General features: G+C 36.8%; 1 protein-coding gene across 1 annotated transcript; it reads left to right on the top strand.

Annotated features, from left to right (window-relative positions):
* The first annotated feature begins 628 nt into the window (after positions 1 to 628).
* On the top strand, positions 629 to 4,999 carry LOC140004445 (G-type lectin S-receptor-like serine/threonine-protein kinase At4g27290). Its single transcript, XM_072078859.1, has 7 exons — positions 629 to 1,968; positions 2,070 to 2,180; positions 3,404 to 3,543; positions 3,654 to 3,864; positions 3,951 to 4,188; positions 4,289 to 4,439; positions 4,523 to 4,999. The coding sequence occupies exons 1-7, from the start codon at positions 663 to 665 to the stop codon at positions 4,835 to 4,837; spliced, it is 2,472 nt and encodes an 823-aa protein (XP_071934960.1). The 5' UTR covers positions 629 to 662; the 3' UTR covers positions 4,838 to 4,999.
* The last annotated feature ends 10,222 nt before the right edge of the window (positions 5,000 to 15,221 follow it).

Here is a 15,221-nt window from a genome sequence, read left to right as displayed (position 1 = left end):
TGAGGCCTCCAACATAGAGAACGCAATGGTACTATACATAATTCTTGCAGGCCTCGAAGCAGCTTAAACGAGCTCGGAACTTAACTTAGGCCCATTGGATTATTAATACCCATGTAGTTTTGGACCATGAACCAACTCCCCGACAATTTTTAACTTTTCTTATGCAATGTTACTATACAGTTTAGTCCACATAATTATTATGGTCCTCGTACATTAAGCTCGAAGCAGCTTAAAGGAGATCAACTTGGGCCGAACCACAAGTAATTGTTTATTCACCTGGCTGGATTCATGGGAAAAATCCAGTGTGATTGCTGCTTTAGAAGACATTTGCAAATTTCACCATTGATAGTGAGCTTCCAGAGAGAAGCTTTCGGTTTTTTTCCACATGCTTGTTTGTCAAAGCTCACCAGTCACCACTAGGAAGGTTGGACTAACAAACTTGAGACTTTTCTCAATAATGACTTGTGTTGACCTACATGATCAACGTGCCCAACACCTTTGACTGATATTCACAGTTTGATGGCGTATCTGGACTTCAACCTTCAAAGTAAAACAACTGCTCTACTCAACATTCTAGTTCTAAAAAATACTTAAGTAATGTTGACTAAATTGGTTTTAGACTTACTTCCCACTCCATCAGCTCGCGTATTCAACGGCCATTCATGCATTCTGATCTTCATATGAAGATCATTGTCATATTTCCGGTTTTCTACTGCACAGTAGGATTCATACTTTCTGTTGTCAGGGCAACTGATATCTTAGCTGCATCTGAGACTATAACTGATGGCCTGACATTGGTATCTGCTAGAAATAGATTTGAGTTTGGCTTCTTCAGTCCTCCAAATTCAAGAAAGAGATACCTAGGAATATGGTGCCATGGAATGACCCCACAGACCATTGTGTGGGTGGCAAACAGAAATAGCTCTCTCAATGACTCATTAGGGGCTGTCAGCATTGTTAAAGATGGAAACTTGATCCTTCGAGACGGTACAGGAAAAACAGTTTGGTCTACTGATATTCAGGAGATATCCTCAAGTGGGACTGTTTTGCAGCTCTTGGACTCTGGGAATCTTGTTCTGAGACATGATGACAAAGAAAATGATGAAGGGTACATCTGGCAAAGCTTTGATAATTTCACTGATACTTGGCTTCCAGGGATGAAATTAGGGAGAGATTCCAGGACTGGCATAAATCGAAAATTGACATCCTGGAAGAGTATGGATGATCCATCCTCAGGGCAATTTACATATGGCATCAGCGGTACTGGACGTCCCCTGGAGGTTCAACTCTGGAAAGGTAATTCTCTACAGTTTCGAACTGGACCTTTCAATGGTGTTGGCTTTAGTGGAGTTATTTCCATACCACCGCCAATACCTGCAGTCTTCAACCCAACAATCTTTGTCAACACAAACGAGGTTTACTATGAGGTTCCTGAAAGTAGTCCACTTCTCGCAAGGATTGTGGTCAGCTACTCTGGGGAAATCTATAGCTATTTATGGAACAGCAGCAGCAGCCTAGAATGGATAGTCATCTATAGTATTCCTATTGACTCTTGTGATAATTATGGCTATTGTGGTACCAACAGTATTTGCACCATAAATGATCCTTTTCGCTGCAGCTGCTTGACTGGCTACGTGCCTAAGTCACCTCAGGATTGGGAAATTGGCCTACGGTCCAATGGATGCCTTAGGAAACAACCTCTAAATTGTTCGAAGGGAGAAGGTTTTATGGAGGTAAAGGGAGTAAAGGTTCCCGATCACTGGCTGGATTGGATGGACAGCAGTGCAACTCTCAAGGAATGTGAAGAGGAGTGTTTGAAGAATTGCACTTGTACTGCATATGCCAATTCAAACGTTTCAGGGAGGGGAAGTGGTTGCTTCTTCTGGTATGGGGATTTGATTGATATAAGGCGATTAGCTACCCCAAGCAATCAAAATATTTATATTCGTGTAGAAGCTGCGGATCTAGGTATCTTGAAATTCTTTATTACTCCATTATTTCTTAATAATCTGTTTTTTTCTTGCACCTCTATTTTTTGACAGTTATTGACTTTATAAAGCTCACAACAGGCTCTAACGAAAGAAAAAAGACCATTCTAGTCGTGGTGCCTTGTTCAGTTGTTCTGGCCTTGCTAGTTTTGACTTTTTGGTTCATCCTGTTCAAGAGATCACGGAGACGAGGTAAATTCAGAAACTCGAGATCGATTTTCATTTCAAGAATGTGTTCTAACAAAATATCGCTTGTTAGCAAATACTTGCTTAACATTGATGAAAACACTTGCCGCATTGTTTTACTGTTACTGCAGAAGACACAGAACTCATGCAAAGTAATGAGCAATTAACTATTTCATCCGAAAAAAGGAGAAACAGTCGATGCTTTTTTCTTTTGTTCTCAACTTATTATTTGCTGATGACAACTGCCTTAAGTAAAACATGTATCTTCTGATCAAGAGCTCATATCTTGAATACGCCGAGAAAACAGTAAGGCCCTCCTATTGCCTGCTACTTCTCCAACTGGTCTAATAATGTAGAAATAGATTCGTATTATAACTCTGCTCATCCCGCTGATGCCAGACATTTGGGGTGCTAAGTAATTTGAGGGAGACAATCATAGAAATATGCTCGCGGAGAAATGATGGTGCAGTAAATGGTTTACGTTAGAAAAGATGGGATGAGGACATAACAGAAGACAAAATGCATCCTTTTATCAAGAAAAGCTATATTTTTTACATCTGTCTCATTTAAGTCTAGGCATCTTGAATCTTGTTCTAGTGAGATAATTCAGGAATCTCTCATCTATACTCGAGAATTCATTTAGGATTTTAATTAAGGTAGTTTCTATAATTTTTGTTAGTATTTACATTTATTTTTGTTGTAATCATAACTGTGCTAGCAAGGTATGGAGAAAGAAAGAATCTAGGCCAGCTTGACATTGAAGGTCTGCAGGTGGATCCGTAACTGACACTGGCTGCCAGCAGCGGATCGCTATGCGGACCATAGTCAGAGCCTTCTGCAAATTTTGTTGTAGCCTATAATCGAGCAGGATTGTTATTATCAAACTTTTATCAATGTTTATAGCAAACTTCTATCAATATTTACAAAATTAAACACTTTGTATTTGTTGGCTCTGCCATGTTCCTTGACTATGCGATAAGATTCGTTTTGAATCGGGTTTGTTTGGAGTTTGATCGTGTACGGCTCCTGGATTACTCTTATGGAGGGAGTTTGTATAGCTTTTTCTTATTCCTACACTTCTCTACCAGGTCAATTAGGGACTTCATAATTAAAGTTTTAAGACCTTCAAGCGACCAGGCGGACAGATCATCTTTGAGACTTTATTTTCGTCTTTGGAAATAAATTTGAGTTCAAGTTTGGTTATAATGTTAGACATGTTCTGAGTGCAGGGCTAAAACCACAGCTTCATTCTGGAGTAATGGAAGACCTATCATTACCGACTTTTGAGATGATGACCATTGCAAAGGCAACCAACAACTTTTCTAACTCAAACAAGATTGGAGTAGGTGGTTTCGGACCAGTTTATAAGGTATTTTCAAGTAGTAGTAATCCATTTATGATGTGCAATCTTACAAATTAGACTATGTACTTCAAATTTCTTCTGTTATATTGGTATTCTGCAAATTTGCGCATTTCCAGGGTCAGCTGCCAACAGGACAAGAGATTGCAGTAAAGAGGCTTTCGATAGATTCCAATCAAGGACTTGCTGAATTTAAAAATGAAGTCATCGTGATCTCCAAACTTCAACATCGCAACCTGGTTAAACTTTTGGGATGCTGCATTCAAGGAGAAGAGAGGATGCTAATTTATGAGTATATGCCCAGTAAAAGCCTGGACATCTACATATACGGTGCCACTCAACAAAAATCTTGTTCAATTGATTTCTATCTTGTCATGAGAAATTTGGTTTTCTTACTTGATTATAAGCTCTTGCAGATAGCACGAGAAGAAAGTTGCTAACATGGACATGCCGTTTTGACATTATAACTGGGATTGCTAGAGGGCTCATTTACCTGCATCGAGATTCAAGATTGAGAATAATCCATAGGGATTTAAAAGCTAGCAATATCCTCCTAGACAGAGAGATGAGTCCTAAAATTTCAGATTTCGGCATTGCTAGAGCTTTCGGAGGCGATCAGAGTCCGGAAAAAACAACAAGGGTTATTGGCACTTAGTAAGGGACTTAAAAGTTTACTATTTCCAGATTTCATATTTTTTCTCCCCAGCAGGTAACTGTTTTTCTCTCATAGAAACTGACATACGATGATCTGCAGTGGCTACATGTCTCCTGAGTACGTCACAAAAGGGCTATATTCAACAAAATCCGACGTGTTTAGCTTTGGAGTGCTAGTCCTTGAAATTGTGAGCGGCAGAAAGAACAGAGACTTTCACCATCCAGAGCACAACCATAACTTACTTGGTCACGTAAGTAAACAGGATTTGGTGTTTCATCCTTAAAATGCTTTACACATGAAGTTTCCTCCATCAAATTTTGTCTACAATCTCAGGCATGGAAACTCTGGAGTGAAGGGAATGCCTGTCAACTGATAGATGAGGTAATGGAAGAATCTTTCTCGGTATCAGAGGTGGAGAGATGCATACAAGTTGGCCTCCTGTGCGGGCAGCAGCACCCTGAGGACAGGCCAACCATGTCCATTGCACTGTCCATGTTAAATAGTGAGACTGCTCTACTTCCCCAGCCTAAGCGGCCAGGTTTCTATTCGGAGAGGACTGCAAATGAAACAGAAGATTCAATGGACAAACAACAACAACAACACCCTGCTACAAATGACATGACTATAACTCTATCGGAGGGTAGGTAGAGAAAATTTTTGGCACTGAAATTGGTTCAACAAATTTTGATCCTGTCAATAAGGATCTAGTAAAGTTGTATAGCAGCTCTGTATAGCAATTCAATTCTGAAATGTTTGAGCTTCCACATTAACAAGTAATGACTAATCACAGCCATGATGCGATTCTCAGTTTCTCACTACTACCTCAGGAGAACCAGATAAATCAATATCTAATTGATTTATATACAGATTTCATGGCTTGATTAGTTGCAAAATGCAGCGCAAAGTTCCTGATTTGTATACAGATTTTTGCCATCCTGACCACAATCTTAACATACTGGGACATTTTACGAATAAAATGGTGCATATTGGTTCTCAATTACACGATCGGCATAAACTATCAGGCGTGGAAACTCCGGAATGAAAGGACTGCCTATCAACTGATAGATGATCTAATGGAAGAATTCTTTCCGGCATCAGATGTAGAATACAAGTAGGCCTCTTGTGCGTGCAGCTGCACCCTGAAGACAGGCCAACCTTGTCCACTGTGGCCTTGATGTCAAATACTGAAATTGAAAATTTGTGGGACAAAGAACACCCTGTTACAAATGATACGAGTATCACTTTGTTAGATGGTAGGTAAGGAATTTCTTGAAATTAAATTGATTCAACAAATGCCAAAGCAAACCAAAACCGTATGGAAACTAAATTTTTTATATAAGCAACGGTGCAGGCCATTGTCATTTCTGTATTCATTAAGATATAAAAAAGTCTTAGTTTCCAAAATTACGTTCGTGAATTGACATTTTACTATGCATATAAATCTCCCATCCTCCCAACCTAAAATTTTGACTCGGCCATTGATTGAAGCCAACTTTTCATTTCTTCAATGAATATGGAAATGACCGAGTATAATGTTTGAAGTCAAATTTTTAACTTAATGATGGTCCATACTGCTATACCCTTTTGAACAGAATTAATTAGAATTTCTATGATCCATTTAATATAATTTTATTTGAATTCACGTCTCATTTCATTTTAAAACCCTTAATGTCGTTATTTAAAATTTAAGAGATATAATGATTCAAAATCAAAATATTAGGGACTAAAAGCGTAAATTCAAAAGTGTTGACTAATAGCAATTTGGTATTGAGTATTGGCCAAATATTATTGATCAAAACTGACTGACACACCACAGACCAAATATTATTGATGAAAACTGCAATTCTCTCCAGAAACAAATGACAGCAAATATTTATGTTGAGTAAGTAAAACATGAACGCGACCGAAATATCAATCCATAGGTGAAGCTCCATTCCGAAACATGAAAAAGAAACATCTGTTCTTTCATAGAAGCCAAGATATTAATAAAGACGGGTAGCAACATGCAAGAAAGAAGGATACAAGGAGACAGTTAATTTGCCTTTCTTCTCTTCAAGTATTGGAATCTGAAGTTCCCATACTAAAAAAAAAAAAAATTCAAGAGAGGTACATTCAAACTACAAATTTGTACGAGGCTACACTGCATGCATGCTGATATCTCCACCAAAACTGAAAATTTTGGCATTTTTCTCTTCAAGAATCTCCGATGTCACTTAGAGCCTGCACGTGATCAAAATTCAAAGGTAAAGAATGATCGAACATCTTTCGGAAAAATTAACTTGTGCAGATACAGAAGTAAGATTTCTTGATCAGAACAGCATTCTTTTTTCTTTTTTTTTTTTTTGGTAACAAACAAAAGGACCTGGCCCTTGATCAGAACAGCATTCAAACTAAAGAAATTTCATATTATTGCTCTTTGGTGCGGCCATGTATAGACAACATGAAAGTCACGTTCAATTGGAATCAGTAGTGTTAAATAGCAGCTAAACTTGACCTAGATGGTTCTAAGGACCAAGAAATAGTAGCAAAAATCAATCAATCATACTCTTAACATAGAGTCGTAGTCCCTTTCTTCTTTCTTTTTTTTTCCTTTTGAAGAAATTAAAGTCCAGAAACAGAAGAAGAGGAATGACATGCATATAATAGATAATATTAAAGGGACGTCAAACACAAATAAAAATAAAGTAGTGAAATTGAAATTCAATTTCTGGGCGAAAGAAGTAAACTTACTTGGTGCAGTCAATGTTAGGATCAATGGTAATATTGAGGTTGACGTTGCAGAGGGCGGGGAGTTGCTTAGCATTATCATAATTTATGTCGGGATACGTTTGCGCAGCAGATTTCAAGCATTGGCAAGCGGATTGCAAATCGTCTTTAGACGAATTAGCCGAATTGGCCACATCTTGAGCACCAGAACAACATTCAATACTGGGTGTGGGATCAGCAGCTTGCAAGTAACTTAGGCATGGAATCAGTTCTTGCTGGGCGCCAATGCAATCAAATGCCTTGGAAGGCCTCACAATCAAAGCTGTAGCCACTATCAACCACACATAACAATGCACTGTGGTTTTTGCCATTATAATTGAAGCTGGCCTTTCTGCCTCAGACAGTATTAGAAGGAGAAGAATTGGTGGACGAAATCGTTGAAAGAGAATCTCATTTGGACACTTACTTATACTGCAAAGAAGATTTCATAAAGGGTTCAAGAATTAGTCTTTTTCCTTTATTGTTTGGCAAAATATATAACTTGGCAAGACAAGTTCTTGGTAGAATCATGTCTCTGTTGTTGGAGAAGGGACACGGATGTTGTTCATTCATGCATCATCAGTACTGGATTTAGATAAATATAATGAATTACTAGTTACTTTAAAAACCTCTATTCCATTCTGGGTATTGCCGATTATCAGACGTATGTATGGAATTAATGCACATATATACATTTATAACATTTTTTGATTTGTTGGTCATCTTAAATGCATTTTCTTATTGGTTCGTTATGTGGACCTTACTTACGAGGAGGGTACATGTATCTAATGCCATTTAAGGAGACTCTCTTGATTTGGTCAGGACGTGCTCCTAAAAATATACGTCTGTTACAAGAATTTTTTACCAACACAATCCTTAAATCTATAACAGAATTTAAATATATGATTTTTTGTAAAAAAAAAACCCATACTTATCAATTGAACTAACTTTGTATTGGCAAAGGATCATTCCATGATTGAAAAGTTGGTTCATAAAGTCAGAATGATCGTTCTTGAATTTGTTCTCTTCCGGTCCTTGTGCGTATCAAGCGTGAGGGCAATGCTCCTCCTCCTTTTGGCCCTTTCTATTGCTGATCTTGCTCTGTTTGAATAGCATGATTTGGGAAAATTTTTTATTAAAAAATATATTATTTATCCATGAACACATTTTTCAACCACACTTTTATTTCACATATATCCCATTATTAAAAATGCTATAGTGTTTTTTAACATAAAATTTCCAAACAATCTCGGTTTGTTGAGATATTTTCCCCTATATATGATGTGATCCCTGTTTTAGCTGTGGATTTATCTTACAGAATCTTACATTTTCCCTCAAAAAAAAAAAGAAAAAAATTGTCGGTGCCACTAAAATTCCATAAGTTCTTCTAAGTTTTAACTGAGCTAGTTAACTAATGGCACAAAGATAATGTCCATACAGTCAAGAATTGTTTTGACTGGATACAAATACACCAAGTCACCAATAGACCTGGAGACTCCTCTTCGCTGAGCTTTTAGAATTGAAATAAAACCCCTTTTTTCTTTGGTTTATCTGCCCCAGCAAAAGAAAGATAGTCGATTTCTTTCTATCCCTTCTTGACTCTGTCGCCATTCGGGCAATTTCCAATTTTGAATGTCTAATCAATAGTATGCGTGCTGTGGAACTTTTTAGTTTTAATTATCTCCCTTCTCAAAACACTCATAAGGGCAATCAATTAATTGCTAATATAACACATGCAATTTCAAAGGAGATTATTTCCCATACATCCAAACTCGCTAATTTTACTCTTAACCGCGGAGAGGAAACTAGATCGAATGATATGGACTTTTTTATTTTCATAGAAGGAATAGAATTTGATGATTATGATTACTGTGGTCTAAAGGGGAATGGTGCAGGACTTTCCAAGAAAGGGAAAAATGCACTTTTCATCCTCAAAGTTTGCGGGGTTGACCAATTTCATCCTCAATGTTTAACTCCAAACACATTTCATCCTCAAAGTTCCGTAATTTTGACCAATTAAGGACAATTGACGGGAAATATCCAATTGACCGTTACAACCAACGGTTTTACCCAATAAAAAATGGGTAAAACCGAATGGAGCTAACTTTAAAGGAACAAATGCAACGGACGGATGAAAAGCTCCATTGTTGTCCTTTTTCCCTCTGCCTTTGAACTCCAAAATTTTTTTGCCAATCTTTGCAGCTTTAAACATTTCATCCTCAGAGCATCTGGCAGTGGAGCTCCCTGTGCTCTCATTTTTGCCTAAATGAGGAGCAGAAGTTCTGAAGTCTCCAGTGGTTCATCGACTCCATTCTGCAACTGTGGGTTAAGAACAAAAATGAACACCTGTTGGCGCGGCGAGAATCCGGGAAGAAGATTCCTTGGTTGCTCTCTGCCACTTCTCTTTGGCCAGATCCCTATTTTTTTGCATTCTCTGCATCATGTACAACCGTATTGCTTCAAACATCTCAATTATTGGCTTCTCCCTAGCATCAAGAATTTTACTGTTGAAGCACTCACAGATGTTATTCAATAACATAGCACATTTAGGATGAGTGCTAAAATAAGCTCTGCTCCATTGACTTGGTGGTTTGTCATCAAACCACTTGGCTGCCTCTATATCAATTTCAGCCATTGCTTCCATTCTGCTATTGAATTGGGCTGGTGTTGTTGCTTTGACAACAGTCCATAACGCTCTCCTCAAACCTTCTCCTTTGAACCCAGCAGATGAAAAGTTATTGTGCAAGTGTTTCACACAAAATCTGTGGGCTGCATTTGGAAAAATCATATCACGTGCTTCAATTAGACCTTTTTGTTTGTCACTCATTATTGTCCACTCATAATCCTTTTCAATCTTCAAATCTTCTTTCAATAGTTTGAAGAACCAGCACCATGAGTCCTTACTTTCACCCTCTGCTGCAGCATATGCTATTGGAAAAATGCCATTATTGGCATCAGCTCCAACAATTGCTAGCAAAACTCCTCCTACTGATCCTTTCAAAAAAGTACCATCTACTCCAATAAACTGCCTACATCCAGTTAGGAAACCATGCTTCACTCCAGCAAAACAGATGTACAGCCTCTCAAATCTGCCTTTCCCTGTTTTTGAGTCTCTAAAACCATCAACAGTTTTCATTATAACAGTACTACCAGGGTTGGATCTTAGAATTTCATGCATATAAACTCCTAATTTGCTGTACTGGTCTTTTTCACTGCCCTGAACAATTTTCATTGCTTTTCTCCTTGTCCTATATGTTTGATTTTTTGTGAAGGAGCACATATTTTCTTTCATTACTGTCTTCCTAAAATGCTCCAAATCTAATTTAGGATTACACCTAAACTCTTCACAGTACTTCTTAGCTACCCATCCAGAATGCACAAGAGGGTTATCATATGTAAAACCACATGTGTGATTATCTTCAAATGTTCTTATTTGAATAGTTCCATCCCCACTTAATTTTCTAGCATATATAACCCAATTACATTCACTATTTCTGCATCTAGCCCTCACCCTCACTCTATCTTGTTTCACAAACTTACAAGGCCTGCCTTGTTTCACACTATAATTATGTACAGCAGTCTTGAAAAGTTTCAGACTTGTAAAGGACATGTACAGCTCTAATTTTGGATTGTCAATATGCTTAGGATCAAAAGTACGAGACCTCAATTTAGACTCTTCATCATCAGACTCATGAATGCTTTCAAAATCAGATTCAGAATCAGGAACCTGTTCTGTTTCATCAGAATCAGGAACCTTCTCTGTTTCATTCAAAGGATCAGGAACCACATTTTCTTTCCTGTGATTGTCTACTCCCAACCATTCAGCATTTTTGTCAACATTATCATGAAATATACCATCATCAGCATCATCGCCTATTTCATAATCTGAATCAATAGCTGAAAAAAAAGTCTCATCACTTGCGTTGGAATCATTATCACAATTATTAGCAGCACACCTTCCTTGCCCTTCATCCCTAATATTATTGTTACCATCACCATTTTGGAGTTCATTTTCTGTCTCATCTACCTCATACGGATCATAACCAAGTTGTTGCACTAGAATTTCATGAAAAGATACTTCAAGATATAAGTTAACTTCCTTAGTTGGCCCAACCTCCCCCTTAACATAACCATTCAACTCCCTACTGCTTTCTATCCTCCTAAAGGTGTTATTTTCCCAACCATAGTACACCTTATGACCATATAGACCAGCACTCTCAGTTAATCTATCCACTTCGAAAACACTTAGACCTATACTCTCAACATAGTCAAAAACACACAAATCTCCACCTTCGTAATGGGGATCAGGAGTATATGAAATGAGGCCTCCATGGTGACATCTTAATGTAATAAATGTGCTGCCCGTTTCTGGTTAAAGAAAATAATATAGATCAGACTCTTTAGGAAAAAAAAAAGCTTCATCATTTCAGCACAACAAACTGTTGACCCACACAAAAACTACCAAACAAGGACCACTTGCACTTTTTCCATACACATGGTCAGATACACATGGCCGGCAAAATATACCAAGTGTTATTGTTTATTAATCACTCTCATCACAAATTTATAGTCAAGCGGCAACTATCATCAGACATAAGGGACCACATTCACACTATAATAATCAAACCAAGACAAATTTTTGGATTTATTTATACCTCATGCAAATGGCCAGATCTGGAAAAAAAATAGCCGTAAATTGTAGTGGGGAAAAAGTACAAACACAAGGGACCACATATCAGGTTTCCTTCTCCAAAAAAACAGATATCTTTATGCAATGTAGTTGTTGATTTTGGGTATAAATACCGTAATTTGGAGGTGGACAAATGTGGAGCTCTTTCTTCCGCAATGCCATTTTTTTCTTCACCTAAAATGTTCCACGGATGCCGTCTATGCCTTCCTTCTTGCCAGCAGATGCTCGAAAAATGGATGAAACGATTGGCAAAAAAAATTTTTAGGGCTGAGAACGGAGAAGAAAGAAGGAGAAGACAGGAGCTTTTTTCCTTGTGCTATTTTGTGTTTTTTGTCCGTTAGAAAAAGTGGATCCATTCGGTTTGACCCGGTTATGTTGGGTATAAAGTTGGATCTGACGAATTGTGCTTCTCACGTGCAAAGTTCCGTCCCAATATTTGATTTGTCCTCCAATTCCCGTCAATTGTCCTTAATTGGTCAAAATTACGGAACTTTGAGGATGAAATTTGTTTGGGGTTAAACATTGAGGATGAAATTGGTCAACCCCGTAAACTTTGAGGATGAAAAGTGCATTTTTCCCTTCCAAGAAATGTTAACTAATTTTCTTATTTGTTCGTCATTGCTATGGTGGGAACATCATTCCTTAATTATGTACGTATGCAGTCCCAGAACGCGTCGCGTCATAAACTCAGCCAACTGTGAACCAAAAGAGATTCACGTAACTTCCGTTCAAGGAAATGATAAATATCTCTTGAATAATTTCCTTATGCGTGCGCGGTGCGGATTCGAGGCTGAAACTGCTACCAATGAAACAGTGCAGGAACAGTTTCATGTATTTAAACAAAACATGCATTTGTTCAGTATGTAAATCAACTTGAACACAATATACATTTACTTCATTTAACTCTTTGCCATCTTAGATTCTTAGTTTTTTTTTTTTTTTTTTTGCATTTTCCAATTTTTTTTTTTCAAAAGAGCTTTGCCATCTTACTTGAGTTTTGAGAAATTCTATAGGGCTATTACGAAGAAAGAATTTACATGCATGATAGTGCCGGTCCAATTGGATGGAAAGTATCATTAATTATTTTTTATTTTAATTTTCTGTGGCACATGAAAGGCAACGAAGTGGTTTCGAGTCATTTTCTTTCCTTCTTTGAATACACTTTAAGTCGTCAGTTCAATTGTAATTTGTAAACATTGTTAATGCTTTGTTTCATTTAATTTTGTAATACTATGTAATTATTTGAATACTAATGAACATGCAAAAAAAAAAATTTTTTTGCGGTCTGTCCAGCTGCAGAGAGAGGATGACACAGACCAGTTCAGATTTTATCAGAATTGTTTGATAAAGCAGATGTGGGATAGTGAAGAAACGAGAATAAAACACAATAAAGGATGCAATTTTTTTCAGCGAATTTTTAGGAATATTGTCAAAATTGAAAAAGTTCAGAAAATTGGTGTTCCGTGAGGAGTATTGTGGAATAAGAGGTCGCCGCAATTGAGACGTGAGACTACTAATAAAAAGATTTTTAATTTTTATTTATTTTGGTTCTATTTTTTTAAAAAAAAAAAAAAACACTTCGCCGCTCATGAAATAAGCGGGGAAGGAATTTTCTTCGCCATCGCCGCTCAACTCATGAGCCGCGAAGGATTTGTCTTTATCTCCGGATCAAAAAGTACTAAGAAAATAAGGAAGAACCCATAGGGCCAATAGAAAGAATTCGTCTTAGTGCCGTAGGTTTGGATAGCTATTCCGATTCAAAGCAAAGGAAACTTGCTAAGGTGCGAAGCAAAAGGGGTAAGGACAAAAAAGGGCTTTGACAATAAAGAAGGGCTTAGAGAAAAGAAGCTCTTCTTGAAGTGAAGAAGGAGCTGTGGCACTTTAAATCGTATCATCCATAGATAGCAAAGGAACTAGCCATTGGATATCTTGAATAGGACGAATGGGCAGAAGGTTATGAAAAAAAAGGAAAGACCAGTTGCAGGAAACTTTGACTGACCCTATTGGACATTGTTGACTTGCAAAGACCGGTTCTGCCCGGGAGAGTGAAATCTCCATTCTAAAAGATCAGGGCGATACATTCTTTTTTTTTTTTTCTTCAAAAAATTCTTCCTACCTTTTATTATTTAATATGTAATTTTTAATAAGTTATTTAATATTTAATAAAAGGCGACGCGACCAAATTTTTTCTCCCGTAAAACGTAACCTTAAATAGGCGTATTTAGGGTTTTACGTTTTACACGAAATACTAATTTTCAAATTATAGTGTAACACTTTTCAAATTAAAATTCTTAAATCGTATTACTAAAATTTTATTATAAATTAAAATTATCAAAAATTTAAAATATGATATTAGAATAATATTAAATTTATAAATTAAGATGATAATCAAGTATGCTATTAAATTACTAATAAAATTTGCCTAAGTCATATTTTTAAATTTTATAATATTATTATCGCAATCAATAATGATAAATAATACCATATTTATAGAATGTAATAATTAGTATATAAACTTTTTTCAGTTAAAAAAATTAATTTTTGCGCAAATCAATCAATAATTGCCTTCTCACTTTAAAAGAAAATATTTTGGCCGACAATATGCGTCGTTTATCACATTATGATCAAAGGTGGAAAAAATAAAAAATTTTGACGCCGCAAAATTTCAATTAAAAAAAAAGTTTTTGATGCCGCTTAAAAGTCAAAAAGCTGACGTCCTGCCTAGCTAAAGCCTCCTAACTTTTCCGTGTTAGCCATTTGCCTCAGCCTATAAACTATTCAAAAAAAATTGAATTGTATTAGCTGTGGTCCTGCCGTCCTATCAAGTCATTGTAAGCCAAAAATAAAAATAAAAAAAAAAAATTTCTGAACAAATTATACAAAATTATGACAACCAAAAATAAATACAAATTAATTCTAATTTTATTGATAGCCGCTTACCTAAAATGCGGCGACCCTTAAATCAGAAACCTCTCTGGACTACCTCCAATTTCTGAACTTTTTTAATTTTGACAATATTCTTAAAAATCCGTCATTTTTTTCTCATAAAGTTGCCATGCTCAAGAAGTTAATAGTACCTACAGTCAATGGCGTATTGGTGTCCACTGTCCAGTTATGTTGCTTTATGGGCTCAGTCAATTTGCCTACAGAGTGGAGTGGTGATCCAGATGCGAAATGACAATACCATTTTCCCTGCTTGAGGGGGAATATGAGGCCCCTACAATTTTGAATTTTCAGAAGTAGTTGTAGACATTTGATATATAGTCACCGTCATGAATTGATTTTTTACCCATTGAGAGACTACTTATTGTCTTCTACAAAATGTAGCCATTCATCATCGGTAGACACGATGGATTTGGATTGGAAATTAAATCAATCAAATGGACCACCATAACAAATCCTGTATTATGCCATTTCATCTACTCTAAGAAGAAAACTAGTCGGCTGCTGCAATTTTCTTAAGATAGGCTCAGTCGTAGATTTAGGAATAAAAGTCCTTACACGGATCAAAAGTGTAAATGCGGAAGTTACCAATTCGTGACAAAGTCAGTCAACTCCTGGGTTCGTCAAGAAGCATCTTATTAGAGTGTGAGTGCC

The sequence above is a fragment of the Coffea arabica genome, chromosome 2e (assembly GCF_036785885.1).
Source record: "Coffea arabica cultivar ET-39 chromosome 2e, Coffea Arabica ET-39 HiFi, whole genome shotgun sequence".
NCBI classification, from domain to species: Eukaryota; Viridiplantae; Streptophyta; class Magnoliopsida; order Gentianales; family Rubiaceae; genus Coffea; species Coffea arabica.
This window is presented reverse-complemented; position numbering and strand designations above follow the sequence as displayed.